Raw genomic sequence first — 17,121 nt, forward strand, 5'->3', positions numbered from 1 at the left:
CAGCCGCCACTGAGCGACAACCAACCACCAAACACCTCGCCTCCGAGTGAGGGCAGGACGCTAAGATGGCGGGAGGAGCGTGGCGTCAACCACGTGACGAGCACCCGCCTCGCTCCCGTTCCCGTGGGCCTTCCGGGCTTCCGTAGGAACCTGCCTATCCCCGACAATAAACGTCTGGTGTGACGTGCGCGTAGGCCCCACCCCTCGTGCCCCTCCCACCTCCCGGAAGGCGAGTGGCGACTGCGCAGGTAAGCGCGCGACACGGCCGCGGGGCGGGGCTTGCACTTCGCCCCGCCCCACGCCACCCCCGGCCGTTGCTCGGGACCGAGGTGCCGCCCCGGCCGCTCCCGGCTCCTTCGCTTCAGGGAGGGCGGCCCCCGCCAGCCCCGGCACCGGCCCCGTGAAGGGGCTCGGGGCAGGGGGGAGGAGCTGCGTGAGGGCCCGAGCTCCCCTCAGAGGCTGCCCGGGCCCCGAGGCCCGGCCTCCGCCGCGGGGCGCAGGTGGGTGCCCGAGGGCCGAGGCGGTGGGAGCCCCGTCCCGGCGGTGTGCTGGGGAGCGCCCCTCCGCCCGCCCCGTCCCCGCGGTGCCGGCTCGGCCTGGCCGCCTCCCGCCTTGCGGTTGCCCGCTCAGAAGGGGGGCTGGTTGCATCAGCTCCGCTGCCGCCGTGGGAGGCTCCTGCGGTGGTTGCTTGGGTGCTCCCCGGCCGCGGTGGCTTGGAGGTGCCGAGAAGGGACGGCGGCTTCGTGGCCGCGCTTAAAATCCGCTGGTGACACCGGTGACTTGTGGTCTCGGTGCTGTCGTGGTAGGGGAGAGGCTGGGTGTGCACTCGCGGAGGGCTAAGGATGCCCCAGGGCCCAGGCTGGGACTGGCAGCGTTTGGGTTTCCACCCTTCCCTTGAGCTGCTCGCTCCTCTTTCGTTTTTTGCACCTGATGCTGCTTCAGGCTCTTACCCCTCCTTTAGCCATGGAGGCGTGAGTCATAGTTGCGCCAGGTAGCCTTCCTCCTTGGTTTTAGGAAAAAATGATGTGCTTGTTAGTAAACCGCTCTTGGAATCCTCTGTTCCTTCCCTCAAAAATTTGGCTTTTGAACCTTATTTCTGTAATTGTTTTGTGTGATACAGAAGACTAACTGGCTTTAGAGGATGACGTTTTAGTTACAGAAACTCAGTCTTGCGTTCAAAATGGCCTTTGGGAAATACCCCTGATTATTTACCGAAATCAGTTTTGAGGAAGTCCCTTTAAACTCTTACCGAAAGTGAAATCACGTCAGGAGCACTTGTGGTGTTGGCTGATGGAAAAATAAGTCATAAATGTTTTTGCTAAGGATTCTCTTGCAATTTAGTTATGGTGAAATAGGAATTTATAATAGATGCTGGAAGCGTTACATGTGAAATGATAGCTGTTGGGTTTGTGAAAGCAAAATTTCTTTTTTTTTTTTTAATAGAGGGTTGGAAAGAATCAGTTTAATTGGAGACTCCAGTGGTGTTTTCTGTTTTAATAGCTTAGTAAGAAATTACAAACTTGTAAAACTATAAAATAGTATTGATAAAAATATGAATGACTAGTTTATAAATGCCACTTGTATTTACAATTCATAGTCTTCAGCGTAGGTTGCAATTTCAGACTCTCTCTGGGTGCCCCAAAGCTATGGATACCTTTTTTTGTTTTTAAGTTCATGTTAAGTAGAATTATAGCTATAAAATGGTTCTTCAGCATAACCTAAAAGTGGGGAAAATGATGGTTACAGGTTGTTCATGAGAACTGCCTGGCATGTTTTGGAAAAGGGGGAAAGCTGCATTGATAACTTCAGTGCAATCTTTTGAAAATAGAGCATGTTTGTTGCTTTCTGCTTTGTAAATGCCATGTTTTGCCTTGGCCCTAAAATAATAGTAATATTATCATCATCATCATCATCATCCCAGGAAGAAAAAGAATGCATGGTTGTCTTTCCCAGTTTGGACAGGCACTATGGAAATTATAGCAATCAATCAGGAAGGATTGTTAAACCATCCACTTGCTCAGTTAATCCTTCTGACTCCTCTTTAGAAGATACTATTGTCTTTGCAGCGTTCAAAGAGCCTTTGTAGCTTGTAGCTCACTAAAGCTGGGGTTGAGGTAAGGTTAACCAGTAAACTTACCACACATTAGATGTTTGCCTGCAATGTTTTTTTGCTCTCAAACAGTGTTTTTCTGAGCAAGGAACGGTCTTTGAAACTGGAAAAATGGATAGAAATGTTTGATTATTCTTTTTTTGTTCCCTTTTCTCCTGAGATCAATGTGCTGATAAACAAGAATGAGAAAATGAAACCACTCTGAAAGAAAAGTGAAACTGATTAATCAAATTTCAATGCCAACATTTTAAATGCTTTTCTATATAAATTAAAGGACATCTTCCATATGATTCCGTGTCCAAGAGCCAAAAGTCTCCCATGCTTTAACTTGCACATAGATTTTCTTTGGGTTTTTTTCTGTTGATGTCACTGCACCCACCTTTCCTTGCCCTCTCTGCCCTCCCTGTTTCTTGGGGCTTTTTTCTCAGCGACATGCTGATTTGCTCACAGAGTTTACGGCTTTCTCTGAACTGAATAAGAATAACCTGTGGGGATGAATTCTGCCTAAACTCTTACCTGCGAGCCAGGGAGCTGCTCTGTTCAGCTCACTGTCAGCTTCTCCCCAGTGACGGGTACTTTAATGCCTGGTGCAGATTTACAGTACGTTTCATCTCTGATCTCAGCCTCTGCACTTCATGTTGCTTGTGCCCCGTGTGCCTGTTCTAGCTTTGCAGTGGGAAGAGGGTCTCTTGGACTATGAAAAGTGGCACCCTGATATTCATTCTTTGTGAAACCAGAATTTTACAGTACCATTTTATGATGTTATTAAACTTGTTTGCTTGACAAATGATTGAGATCGGGGAGGGGAGGCGTAGGTCATTGTTCGCTCTTAGCTCTCTGCACTCTAGCAGATCTCACTGTGCTGGAGGGCTGTGAACTTTACCTTATGGTTTTCTCATGGTGGAGCTTGTGTTTCTGAGATGTTCCCTCCTGACGCTTATTTTCTGTCCTCCAAAGAGAGCAATAATTCATGCTCAACAGTCCACTGGTGTAGAAAGGCTGTAAAAGTAGGGAAATGGGAGAAACAGGAAGGCAGAGCTACAGCCAGGATGTGTTTTGGGGGCGGGGGGGGGGGGAAGTGGATTGAAAAGCCCTGTCCAGGGCAGGGCGGAAGAATTGAATAATGGATTTTGATGAATCAGCACCTTCTGCAATTCTGGCTCACATGAGGGGTCAGGAAGAGGTTTAATTTGTCTTGAACTGGCAAGGTCCAACACAGGGGGCTTCTAAATTATCCCTACTCCAATCCAGGTTTCACCCCGTTTCCAATTTTTTGTAGTAGTTTGGACACAGTTTTCCGTCCCCACCAAAATGCACGGAATGCATTTTATACTCAACTTTTTTTTGCGGAATTCCAAAATGTCACTTAGACTTCTTGAAGAACTAAAGTATATTGGATAGCTGTATTAAAAGATTATTTTTCTTTCTTTTTCCTTCCAACTGTGCTTTTGTTTTAAAAGAATGGCACAAAAGAAATATTTAATAGCAAAACTGACAAGTTGCTTAAGAGAGGACAAAATTCAGCTATGGAAACCACCATATACGAATGAAAAAAAAGAAGCCGGTAAAGAGATGAAGGTAAATATTATCTCTGAGTTGATGTCGTGTGTCTTAAGTGTCATACTGCTGGTGCATTTTTCCCAGTTTTTCTTGCTGTTTTCTTAGGAGCTTGTACAAAAATATTCATCCAAGCTGAATATCAATGACAATGATACAGAGAATATGCTTGAAGAAATACGGTGTAAAGCAATTGAGCGTGGAACAGGAAATGAAAATTTTAAAGTGACTGGGATTGCGAGACTTGATATATATCTGCCTCGTAGAAAAGTAAGTAACATTGCAGGCAAGTCAGGATAAGTAGCTTTACTTTGATGGCCTTTTGAGTTCTAGATAGGTATCTAATGCAAATATTTTCACTTCAGCTTTTTCAGGTGTTTTCATAGGAGAGATCTGTGTTAGGTATATAAAATACAGGGGAAGGGGGAGTTATGTAGGTATATTTCAGTTTCCCAAGTATGTGGGAATATCATGGCAAAGCAATACAATATTGGGAGATCACTAATTGTCTTCCCTTTAGGATTTAATGAATAGTTATCTTTCAATTAAGAAAAGTAAATTAGATTTAGTCTATCTATTTCAGTTTGATTCCTTCTGACGTAACTGTTCATATTAGCAGTAAAGAGAAGATGTATTTTTTCAGCTGTAGAATACTTGAAGTTGAGTTAGCATATGAATATCACTGTATTACTACAGCTTTTATTTAACTGACAGCTTTAATTTAAAATAAAAATTTCTTTAAGTGCAATAAGCAACTTGAACTTGGTATCATCTTAGGCCATGTATGGCTGATGACATTGAAAAGGACTCCTTTAGCTTTTAACTGTGGCATGTGGCAGTGTTCTTACAGTGATGATATTATTCTCATGTAACTATTCCATCTCAAGCAGCTAACTAAACTTACTTTAAAATAGGTATGTCCAGTGCTTGAACTTGGAAATGAGAAGCAGGATTTTCTGTTGTGATGGTACTCATCTGTTCTGTTTTAAGTCAGGCTCCTAAAAGTTTAATAAAGATAGAACTGAATTAAGTCTTCCCCTTTTAAAGCCAGGCTTCAACCTCTAGTTTCACTATAAAATGTGCCAGAATAATGATGTGAATCTAATTAAATCAGTGTCAGACTGGTCACCGTACCAGATTCTGTGGCTACATCTACCCTAGTCAGCTAAACACAGGTGGGAGACAGGCTGGCCACTGTTTGATGGACATCCACGCTGTCAAGCTGTTTGCGTTGGCTCTGATGCAGTTTAGCCCAGGCCCCCTGGTATCCTGCCAAGCAATGCCCAGGCACAGTGTGAGGGCTGACATGGGCCAGGGACCGATCTCAGATGGCATTTTGGATACAGCTGCTCTGCTTTGAAGGTTGAGAGGATTCAACCATATGGATGTGAAGTGTGCTGTGCAGGTTGGTCACAGGACAGAAAGCAGACCGTTGGTTAAGTTTTTACTAATACAAAGCCTCTTAACTGGGAATATTTCCACCTTTAAAACAGTCTCTAGCAAGCACAACAGCTATCTCCAATCACTTCCTAGTTTTGACCATGTGCAGGAGCAGCATATTCCCCAATGCTGTATGTCTTCGTCCACTCTGACAGTGAAAGAGAAGTTCTTTATTTAGGTGCACTTAAAGGTTGTAGTCTTCTTATCACCAACAGAAGTGAATGTTCACTCTGGAAAAGGGCAATGTTTTTTGTTTTTTTTTCTTCTGAAGAAGATCTTAGATGGTAACCCATGCTTCAGAAGGAATTTTTTTTTTACTGAATACATGCAAAAATACAACACACAATCATAATTGTTCTCTCTCCTGTAGTGAAAAATAATTACCAGAGAATGTGATGGGCTAAAGGGTAGAGTGTGTTAAGTGATTGCCATGCAGGTAAAACAAACAAAGGATTTCATAATTCCTCTTTACAATGCTACTGGGCATAGGGGAATCAATTAATTTAAAATTCCAGTTTATCTAATCTGGGACCAGACACACTAAAAGGAATTAATCATAACTTAGCCAGTCACAGGTGAGTGGCATAATTACAAAGCAGAGTTAAGATTGGAAGTGCATAATTAAATTAGTCAGTTTAAATTGTTTGGTTCTGAATTTAGATTTACCTGATTCTAAATCTTCTGTTATAATGCTTATTTTTAGCACTGTATAGTAAGTACAAGACTCCCTACCCGGAAATTACTAATATGTATGCCCAACCATAACCCTGTTAACATCACTATTATTTGAAAAAGAAATTGTAGTTGTTGTAAAACAATTAATTAAGAAAATGTACAAAGTATCTTGATATCATGCTTTTTTCCTTCCCTCCTTCTTTCCCCCACCCAATATAATTACTACAGAGCAGAAAAATCCCACTGGAAACTAACCTGTTCATCACAGGCAAGGAGCTCAGATCCCAGTAAGTGTAATCACCCTTGGTTCTTCTCTAGTGAGATAGCATACTATCATACAGTATTAAAAAAAGGCAAACAGAGCACTATTTGTTCCATTAAGCTTTTTCTTAGTATACATGTTTGTTCAGTATGTCTTGAGTAGGATGTCCAGTGTCCCTGTAGGGCAGTTCTTCATGTAAAAAGCTGTGGTTTAACCGATAGAAAACAGGAAAGTTGCAACTGTGGAAGAAGATAGTTCTCTGTAAATCCCCAGCAAGTACCTCAGAAGGCACTAGTGATCGGTATTCCAAATCTGTAACTAGGCAGGTCTTCTGAACAGTGAACGTTAGCTTCTCTTCCTCTTGTGTTTTTAAGCCTAATAAAAGCAGATTCTTTCCTGTCTGTTTTGCTTCTTTCCTTTCTATATACCATATAGGGAGAATTTGGGATACAAAGCTTGCTGCTGATGATATTTTACTTCTAGCAGCCTTTTATAGCAAAAGTTTTAAGCCCGTTACGAGCATACTAATTTTCTAAATTTTACTGCTATTCTAACTGAAATATTGTATAGCCTTACAAATTTATATTCATGGATGAAATGATTTATTTCACAGGATAGCACAGGAACATGCATTAAAAGAAAATGCTATCAAAATAATCATAAATAAGAAGCAACTTGACCTGGGTATGTATCTCTAGTTGAGTATACTTTTATGATAATTTTCTGGTTTACTGATTCTCAGAAGAAAAATTTCTTGCAACTCTGTTAATTTCAAAAATTCCTAAGGAGTAGCAGTTATATTTGTCAGGTTCTGCTCTACAGGAAATGTAATAAATTATAATGATCAAAATTCTTAGATGGAATTAGAGCAATTTTAGGAATCCTATAATAAATGTTGAAAATCCATTTTTCAAGTGTTGGAACACGGAAAATGTATGTTTAAGAGAAATCCTAAATTTCCTTTAAAACCATATTGTATAACAGCACATTCAAAAACTTCTTGTAATGTTTTACACATGTTGAACTTTTCATCACTTCCCACAACACATCTGACAACAGCTTTCTCTTTATTGATGGCCTAAGTATCTGACATGTTTATTTCCCTTAGAATATGTCAGAATTAGAGCCATGGCACTTGACAATAGGAACTTGGATTCAATTCCCAGTTCTTCTGTACTGTTACTGTTGTAGTGTATGATCCCGGACGTGTTGTTATTCCAGTTTTTACCTGAAGATCAATTAATTGAAATAGAAACAATCATATTTTTTGAATGTTTTGAAAAAAGCAAGCAAAGAAACATACCAGTCATTTAAAAAGTACTTTTAAGATGCAAGTCTGATTCTAATCTCTGAGTTTCTGCTGAATATGTTAGTAATTGGCAGGGGTTTTGATTGAGTTCTTGAGTCTAGTAATTGCTGTAGTTCTTCAGTACAGTACAAGTAAGGCAAGGAGCTGTTCAGGTTGTTTTGTTTCTGGGTGTTGGGGTTCCCCCCCGCCAGTGGCAGTACAATGTAAAATTTGGATTGTATTCATCATACTCTATTTTGCAGGCAAAACCCTTGAAGACCAGGGTGTAACACACAATGCGAAAGTGATGGTACTTCAACTGGAACAGAGTGATGAGGAAACTAAAAGAAAAGTTCAGGAAGAAGAACTTCAGTGCAAGAAAGAAAAAGAAATAAATGACAAGATGCAAAGAACTAAGAAGGGTTTGGAAATTCTAGCAGAGAGAGGTAAGGGGGGGTTGTTGGGGTTTTTTTGTGGGGTGAGGAGGGGGAGATGGGTGTTCATTAATTCCTGTGCATCAAATTATCTTCTCAGTGGGCTTTCAACTTAAGAGTGCCTGTACCGTGGCTGTATTTCAGTTTATACTTTTCTAGGTTTTTACCTACTCAAAAACTGGATTTTAAGTTGACTAAACCTTCCTATTCTACTCCAACTCTTCTTATACAACTAGAATGCTAGAAAACGTTTGGCACTTTGAGAAGAATATAATACAAATCAATTATTATTTAATTGGTGCTTGACAGTTAAGGGACTGACGACTCTTGAGAACAGGCTTTAAATTTATTGTAGACATGAGCACAGTGAAATAATATATTATAAGTCATTAAACACTTTTTCTGTAGTTTGCCTCAGATATGGCTGTGCGTAACCATGGTTTCATTGTGCAGAACAGTTCACTTGTCATTCTCATCTTGTAATGTGGCTGTTCTGTTCTCATTGCATTTGATGTTGATTGCTGGCAACTGTGGATTAAGTTAAAGGGATATAGTCAATTTAACAGTAATATAATTTTTCAAAATGAGGTTGTGTTTGTGCATTGCATTGCTAGATGGTGAGTTTAAATCACTTCTCTATTGTTTCAAAAATCACAAACAAAAAATGTGAAACCGCGTATGTAATGAATCCCTGCTAAATGCAAAAATACTTGAACAAAGCTTCTTTTAACGGTCAGTGACAACCTGTTTCTTACTATAATATCAGATTTTGAACAAATGAAAGAAGTGATTCCTTTTTTATGGACTTAAGGGGTGATTTAGACCCTAGCCCTTGAATCCTGTACAGGGCCTCATTAAGGGATTTACCACGAACTGTCAGTTATAGCACAATGCCAGAGTACAGAGTGGAGTCCATAATGGGCTCACAGGCTGAAGGTTCTGTGTGACGCGGTGTGAAGTGTAGAAAGGATTTAACAACCCTTTTGTTTCACCTGAGAAAAATTGCAGGGCAGAAGCTTTTAGTCTCAGCAAACTCCTGCTTAACTGTCTTTTGTTTGTAAGAAAAGCATCTTTTCATTTTTAAATCAGATGGAAGTGAAAACAAAATTGATAACTTGGTTATAAGCATTAAAGATGTGGGGAAAGGAAAACACTGAGCTGGGTTTTCTTTTTTTCCAGTTTTAACAACTGTGCTCAGTTGTGTTTTTCTCCATATTCTATGCTTTATTTGAGAAAGCATTTCAAATGTTATTTTAAATGTTATATCATGTAAAATGTAGGTGTTTTGTCTTCTGCAAAAAATTCTTTACTATTCATGTACCTTCTAATGTTGTGTCTAAATTTCAGGATGAACAGGGCCTTTCCCTTAGTGACCTTCCTAAAAGCTCCTCACGTTTGTCTGATCAAGGACATTTTTAGTAGGTCTGTCCAAAACACAGATGCAGCCTTCACATGTAATTCTGATTATCTTTGTTGTTGTATGTTTGCTTTTTTGTTTAACCATGTACTTATTGACATAATCTTATAACAGCAGAGTTACTCTGTTGAAGCTGGTACTTAAAATTTTAACTGCTTTTTCTTATCTTTCAGAGGAGTATTTGGATCCAGATTCTGTTCCGTACCTAGATATAGCTAATCAGACTGGAAGGTCAATTGAGATTCCTCCTCAAGCTAAAAAAGTAGGTAAAAGTATCTTACAGAGCTACTAAAAACAGCTTTTTAAAGCTTGATTCGTGAAGTATTTCAAATACGGATTTGAAATACAGTCAGACTTCTTTTGGGATGTAACCCTGGGTCCAGTAGATGTTTGCTTAATAGAAATAATTTTGAAATAAAATGATAGTAGAACTTTACAATTGGGAATACTTCAGTCATCTGGGGACAGACCTCTGATTGCTGATCTAATTGCAGGTCTAAATTTGCACTGACCCCAGTGTGGTCCATATCTTACTTTTGTGTTTTAAGATGAACTTTAACTTTGTTATATCCTAGCACCTATTTTAAATTTTGGGTGCCCTAGAACAACATGAAAATAACTTGTTCATTAGGCCTCAGTTCCACTTGAAAACTCGATGAGTCTCTCAAAATCAGATTATTTTAAAATAGTTTTGAGATCTTCTGCACTGTGACCCCTCTCAAATTTAAATCTGTTCACCATTCAAGAAAGGTCCACATTATCAACTGAAAATATCTTTGGTTGGGTGCATGGATTGAATTACAGAAGGAGTGACATACCTGATGTTGGCTTGCTGAAGCAGAAGAATAGTTATAGATGCTATCTTTTAAGATTGCTGGATTTTCTGAAGATAAATAAAAACCTTTACAAATACTTGGAATTACACCGAGTAACAAAGAAAAAATACCTCGGGAAGAAATGAGCAGGCCCCAATGTGCTAACTGCTGCCCTAGGCTCTTCTGAGGCATACTGTGTTTTCTGCATCATCTGGAGTTTCTGGATGATTGGAGTAACAACTATCCATTCTCACAGTGCATGCTGTTCTGATGAAGTGCTGAAAGTACTAATTCGCCCAAAGAGTTAAAGCACTGAATGTTCAAGTGCACAAGATTTCATCAGTATTGAACGTGGGTGAGAAGAAATATTGCAGGTTGTTTCTATCTAGAAATACTATTTACATTTCCATTTGTCATACTGCAGGAACTGGAGTGTTTTCCTGCCACATTCAAAATTGAATTTTCAGTTCTGAGGTTTTGCAGGAGGTGAATCATTAGGTTTTACAAGGTAGTTGTAATAGCAAAGCAAAACAAATTTGATGCTGTTAGGCAGTGTAGCACCCAGAAAAATGCTTAGCTTTTTATCACTCATCATTGAAAAATCTATCTAGGGTTGCATTCGTAGAATAAACTTGGTACAATGCTTCATGTGTCAGTAACGTTCATTGCTTTTAATTAGACAACATCTAACATTAGCAGATGGGAGAAAAGTACAGAGCAATGTGAAGTAGTACTGCTCTTACAAAACTGATATAATGGTGTTTTTCTAGGAAGAACAAGGGCTCTAATGGATTACCTAGATACTTCTTTTTAGTTGTATGAGTTGGGGAGGTGCAAAAAAAGTCTCAATCTGTTTTTCTAGGCGCTTGTGCTGGCAATGGGTTATCATGAGAAGGGCAGAGCTTTAATGAAGAAGAAAGAATATGAAATAGCACTGCCATATTTGTTGGATGCTGATAAACACTTCTGGTAAGAACCTTTTTTGAGTCCTTGTATCTCTTTCCTTTACTGTCAGCCAAATACAGGAACAGTATTAGCTCTACCTGTGCATATAAATCAGGGCCTGTTTTGCCTGGGATTACTTCACACCCCCTCTGGAGATGGGAAACAGCAGACAAAGGCTCTGACTTGCAGTGACAGGAGGCTTTATGCAGAACAGCTGAAACAGATACTGCCCCTGGGCAATTTAACCTTTCATAGCGACGTAAACAGAAACTGTCAATATTCATGTACTAAGCTATAAATTGCACTAGCTTGAGAGACAGTTACAGATACTCTTGCAACTGCTCCTGTAAAGTAATAATTTCTTGTAAAAGGTGGAGCAGATAGCTGAGGTCAGTAACAATACCAGGGTTTCTGCAGGTAAACTACTTTCCTGTCAGCAGTCAGAGCCCTAAATTGCATTTCTGAGATCCCCAAAAGTAATATTGTCCCCATCTGTTTCTCATCTGTATGCACATGCAAGGAGACTGGCACAGGACTCGGCATGTTCATGTGTGCTAAGGAAGACAGTTTCTCTGTCCTCTCAAAGATTATACAGGGTTTAATTCCGTTCTGCTTTTAAAGAGGTGCTGTCTTAAATAGTACAGAATGAGTTGTGACTACTGTAATCCTTTGAGACGTAGTGTTAACATTAGCGCTCCGTGTGTTAGTGAACGTGATGGGAGATCAGTGCTTTATTAAAGTTCGACGGACATCAGTTTGCTACCTCAAATATGAAGTGTGTGCTTTCTCAGATATGTGAGTGTGCATATTTCTAGCATGTTGTTTCATTAGTGTTAAAAAGTGCGTGGAAAAAAATAAACAACCTCTCCCAAAAAAACAAAGTAATTGTTTTATTTTCCAGTGAGTGTAGCACAGAACTGCTGAGTACCGTTGACAATTACGCAGTACTGCAGCTGGATATAGTGTGGTGCTACTTCCGCCTGGAGCAGCTGGACTGCCTGGATGATGCAGAGAAAAAGCTGTCCACAGCACACAGATGCTTCCAGAGGTGCTATGGGGAGAACCATGAAAGACTTATTGATATCAAAGTATGCTGGTTTTGATTTAATTAGGGTGGCTTTTTTCTACATGTATTCAGTTATTGTTTGAGTATTACAAGACTGACTTTTAGAAGTTTAAAGTTTTCTTGTGCCTCCTCAGCCTGTAATCTAGTTGTGTAATTGTCAGCATAGTGAAAGCATTGGACCTGACACAAAGGTCACGGCAAACGTGCATTTATAAGCACAGACATCATCAGTGGTTTAGATGTGATACTTCGTCTGCATACTAAGTGTCACGTATTAGTGACTAAGTCTTCTTTAAATGTGTAGTGTTCTACTGATAATGAATCGATGTTCTACTGTCTGCTTCTACCCATGTGTCCCTCCCCTCCCTTGTTTAAACAATTCTTTAGGGAAGCTATGGTCGTGAGAAGGTTTTGTTTCTACGGCTTTACCTCCTTCAAGGGATAGGACACTATCACAGTGGCAGAGAAAAGGAGGCTGCTGAGTATATTCAGAAGGTAAGACACCGCTAGGTAAAACTTGTGAGTCATTCACACTAGCCCTTGTTATTGGGCTCTGTCTTGCACCTTCTCCGTGCCCTTTGCTTACTCAGGAAAACGGGGAGACATTTTTTTGTTTGTTAGCAACAGTGTAAGTAGTGTCATTTTGTTCTTTCTATATACAGGCATCTCGTTTATATGAAGAGCTGTCCATAGACCCTGATAAAGTTTATCGCCTGTCGCTCCTGGGATTCTCTGAACAGGAAGCTCGCCTTGCCCTGCGAGCATGCCATGGGAATGTGGAGCATGCTGCCAATCTTATCACCAACAGGAGAGAGGTATGGTGCAGTGAAAGTATTAAATCAAGGATCGTATTAGTTGGGGTATCCATAAGATTGTGTTTTGTGTGACTAGTGTGACATGGTACTAAATTAAGGACTTTGATTATCCTGCTTTGGCACTGTTAGTGTAGCTAACAGTTTGACATCTGTTACCACAAGTTTGGAACCAAAACTTAATACAACAAGGGAGCTCTGTCCCAAAACAGATGGGATGAGAGAGCCAAAGACCTGTGGTTGTACCACAGAAGCGCAAAGGAAGGCTTTGCACCAGTGTTTGCTAGTCAGCAATGCTCCATATGGGAACAAAAACACCATAATCAAGCTGCTACTCCTGGGCTTGTCTGAAAGACAAGAGGCCGCACAATAAAGCGTCATGAGGGCAGCCATCAAGCTACACTGTATTGTGGCTTTGAACTTGGCAGATCCAGGAGGAGAAGAATTTATTTTTCGGCGGGGGGCTGAAGTGAAGGAAGCTAAAGTGAAGTGAAGACAGTATTGTCCAGATCTGGAGTTATGTTTGGTAAGCTGTGGTGGCACTTCTAGACTTCAGACAGTGAAATGTGGATGGAAAAGTCAAATGGCTGAGAGAAGGGCTGAACAGACCTCCTTGGCTACGTGCCCGATTCTGACTGTATGTCCTTGGCAAGTCTTGCCTACAGGCCCATCTGCCAAACAGGTTTATCACTTACCACACAGGGCCTATAATAGCTGTGATAGCATAAGATCCGATCTGCAGGGACTGCAGAGCGGAAGTATGGCAACAATGCTAGCTCATGGAAATGCGACTTTATATAGTAACGACTGTCTAGCAGCACAGTCTGTATTTAAAAAAAAAAAAAAAAATCCCTTTTCCTCAAGAGATTCAAACTTGAAGTAAATCCAAAAACCCTATATGCACAGGGGAAGGCCGAAGCATTCCCATGCACGGTGAGCTTTGTAATGGCTGTGTTCTTGCAGGAAAAAGCACAGATAAGGAGGGAGGAAAGAGCTAAAAGAAGGCAGCGAATGGAAGACATAAACACCTTGAAAAGTATGGGCTATTCAGAGAGAGCTGCTCAAGTAGCTCTTCATAATACAAAAGGAAACCTGGACCAAGCCTTTAAGGTAAGTGATTTTCAGGAGTAATACTTTTTGTACAAAAAAAGCTTGTTTGCTCTTTTATTCATTGTGTACCAGATTCTTATTTTCTGTAGTCTGTATTCATTAATTCATAGCTACCTTTTCTGAACTGTAATGACTGAACTTCCACTTCCTGACCCAGTGACTCAGATACCATTTAAGTTGGCTGAGGTTTGCTTATATCAACTATTGGGCTAAATACGTATCCATACTGAGGGCTGTTATATTTCTGTTGCTTTATTCTCATTCCTCTCTGTTTTATTGTAGTTTATTCTTGACAATCCAGAGTTATTGTTGGAAGATGATGATGATGATCCTGTGGCCATGGACCAGTTTCAGGTTTCCCAGGAAAGTATTGATCAAGTAAGTTAGACCTTTTGTTTTCTTAGGAGTTGGTTGTCTTGTTTCTGAATTATGCCTTCAAACACACCACATCATCCTTAAGCAAAGCTGTACAAATTTTCTTTGACCCATGTCACTCTAGCTGTCACACTTCCACTGTCTGGCATCTGCTCTTCACGGTGAAGTGACACTCGGGCTAAAATGTAATCCGTGTGTACTTCTTGCCCATTACACCCACCTGTCATGCATGGATGTGGAATGAAGTCTGTGCACTCTAATGCTCTATCCCAAAAAAGACAGCAAACGAGAAATTCATTCAAGTATCTCAGCATTGCAGTGCATAAGGGAAAGAGTTGGAATATGTCTTTCTCATCATAGGCCATCTGAAAAGCTCTTCAGTAGTTAATGTGGCTATGTAATCAATGTCAATAGGCCAAAAAACTATATTGCCTAGAAAAAGTAAATAGCACATGCGCCCTCCTGATATGCTGGAGTGCTTTGAAGTTTTCTTTTGAAAAACAGAAAAATAATTGGTCTGATACTAAACAAGAGGCTCTTGATTTCTGCTCAACATCCCCACTCCTTTAATAGGTCACTGCCCTGTTGTTAACTGTTCCAGTAATTTGGAGTCAGTGTCCTGGAATTCCTGGCATGCAGCGCTTTCCTCTGTGCAAGAGGAATGACTGTCAGATGCAGAGTCAGATTGCTGTTAGACCCTGGTGCTGGATAAGCTTGGATTTCTCCAGATTTTTTTATATTTATTTTTCCCCCTCCTGTAGCTGATGTATATGGGTTTCAGCCGTGAGTCAGCGGAGCAAGCTTTAAAGGTCTTTAAAGGCAATGTCCACTTGGCTTCCCAAACCTTGGCTCATTATGGGGGAGTTCTTCCTGCTTCACTGCAGCTGTCTCCAGAAGGGTCCAGTCCATCCGAAGAATCAGCTTCATCAAAAGACTCGCCTACAGAGTCGGCAGGTAAGAAATGTTGCATACAGCAGGCAGAGGAGAGGGAAGGGGGGGAAGGCTGTTCTTCTGGCTCTTGTACAAAACAATCAAGTGATTTCTGCTGAATACTGGTCGAGGGCCTTGAATAATGCCCCAGACTACTTTTAGTAGTAACATAGTTACAGGCAAGGCATCCATTACCCCAGATAAGCTATGGCACCTGCAGTCCATGATGGCCACGTACAGAACCACGAGGGATATCTATCAGCTGTAGGCAGTGCATAAGATGGATGCAGCCCAGAAGAAAGGAGTAACCTTCAGAGGCGTCCTGGGAAGGGCTAAGAGGAAATGGCTGCTGAGTGGGCTGTGGCTTTGGCATGCAAGTCTGGAGGCCTTGGGTGTCTGCATCTTCACTTCCCCAGTGAGGAACACATAGCCCTCTCTAGCCCATGAGCAATGTAGCTTCTCCCATCTAATTGTACTTGCTCACACCAGTTCTCTTTAAAAACAAACCAACCTCTCCCTGCCTGTGCTCTCTCAGAGCAGGTACTAAGTTGCTGGAGCATGTTTCCTGGACCTACCACTGATAACTATTTTTTGGCATGCTAGTATCTGGGTTCTGACTGCTAGCAGTTTATTCCATATAGTCAGCTGATCTGACCACATACTTTTTCCTCGTGTCCCTTTTGTGGTAGAACTGGAATTGATATCATTTAGCGAAGAGGGAACTTGCACATATTCTCTCTCTCTCTCTTCTGTTATTTGTCAGAGCTGTAGTGATCCCTGTTGTACAACTAAGGGCTTTCGTACAGCTTTAAATAAGAAAAAATGGCCATCCTGCAAGAGCTGTTTTAATTTTACAGTAACAGACTCGAAGAGCAGTCATGCTGGTGAAAGAGGGAAATCACAGAATCACTAAGGTTGGAAAAGTACCAACTTCTTTGAATTCACTGCTGCTTTTCTTTGTTGGAAGGTTCTTCTAGTTCACCAACAGATGAAGACATGGAGACTGATGCAGTCAATGAAATCCTAGAGGATATTCCTGAACATGAAGAGGATTATCTGGATTTAACACTGGAGGAAGAGGAACAGATCATTCACGAATACTTATCCTATATACAAGTACCACAGCATTAAATCCTATTACATCTACTTCAGTTATATGTATTTACCTTGACAAATTGAGTTTGGATTATAAACGCACCTTTGGCTTATCTCTTACTAAATGCCTTGAATTCAGTTAAACTATAGGTGGAACATTTAATTCCTGCTTATTTATAAATCTGCTTAAAGCCTACATTTGTGATACATTGTAATTTATTGTCATAGCAGAAAAATAGAAACATTTATTTTCAGAAGAAAATTTAATAGAACTAAACTATATTTTTATTGTGAAATAAGTTAATTCACTTACTATTCAAGTAAAGAAGCATTTCTATACCATTTTAAGATACCAGCTTTAAAAAAAGTGAGTTTGTAAATGAGAAACCTAGCTGATGAGGTATCAACTTACAAACTGTTCTCCTTTTCTTCTGAAAGATTTCTAAGAGTCATTTATGTATCTGTGCATGGATTTATACTGTTCTGCTTGTTACTTCATGCGGGTGTTACACAGGCAATAAAGGTAACTATGAGCTGCTTCTGCTTTTAGTTAAGAGTCTCCTATGCTTTGGTTTTAAAAAACAGTAGGAACTACCTGGCAGGGCCCTGTCCTGTCAGACTCCAGGGACCTGTGTAGTGGTATTTCCTTTATAACTAAATAACCACTTTCCTTAAGCAGCTTGACCTCTTGCAGGTGTGTGGCTTGAGACTGATGGATTTCATGGAGACTACAAGATTTTCTTTAATCAGCTGTTGAACAAACCTTGGCTTAGGCACTGTTTCTGTAGTT

The 17,121-nt window shown here is 40.7% G+C and overlaps 1 protein-coding gene across 3 annotated transcripts; it reads left to right on the forward strand.

The window, feature by feature from the left end:
* The first annotated feature begins 457 nt into the window (after positions 1–457).
* NUB1 (negative regulator of ubiquitin like proteins 1) lies at positions 458–16,880 on the forward strand. 3 transcript variants are annotated; one of them, XM_059818681.1, is made up of 16 exons: positions 458–500; positions 3,571–3,688; positions 3,776–3,937; positions 6,011–6,069; positions 6,658–6,728; positions 7,596–7,778; positions 9,317–9,319; positions 9,357–9,445; positions 10,861–10,967; positions 11,845–12,031; positions 12,397–12,504; positions 12,672–12,824; positions 13,785–13,931; positions 14,214–14,309; positions 15,068–15,260; positions 16,204–16,880. In XM_059818681.1, exons 2-16 carry the CDS (start codon positions 3,572–3,574, stop codon positions 16,365–16,367), a joined length of 1,839 nt encoding a protein of 612 aa, XP_059674664.1. In that variant the 5' UTR covers positions 458–500; position 3,571; the 3' UTR covers positions 16,368–16,880. The 3 variants fall into 3 exon arrangements, with proteins under 3 accessions (XP_059674664.1, XP_059674662.1, XP_059674663.1); XM_059818679.1 differs by lacking the exon at positions 9,317–9,319; XM_059818680.1 differs by lacking the exons at positions 458–500; positions 9,317–9,319 and adding an exon at positions 2,095–2,114.
* The last annotated feature ends 241 nt before the right edge of the window (positions 16,881–17,121 follow it).

Source organism: Gavia stellata, chromosome 6 (genome assembly GCF_030936135.1).
Source record: "Gavia stellata isolate bGavSte3 chromosome 6, bGavSte3.hap2, whole genome shotgun sequence".
Lineage (NCBI taxonomy): Eukaryota > Metazoa > Chordata > Aves > Gaviiformes > Gaviidae > Gavia > Gavia stellata.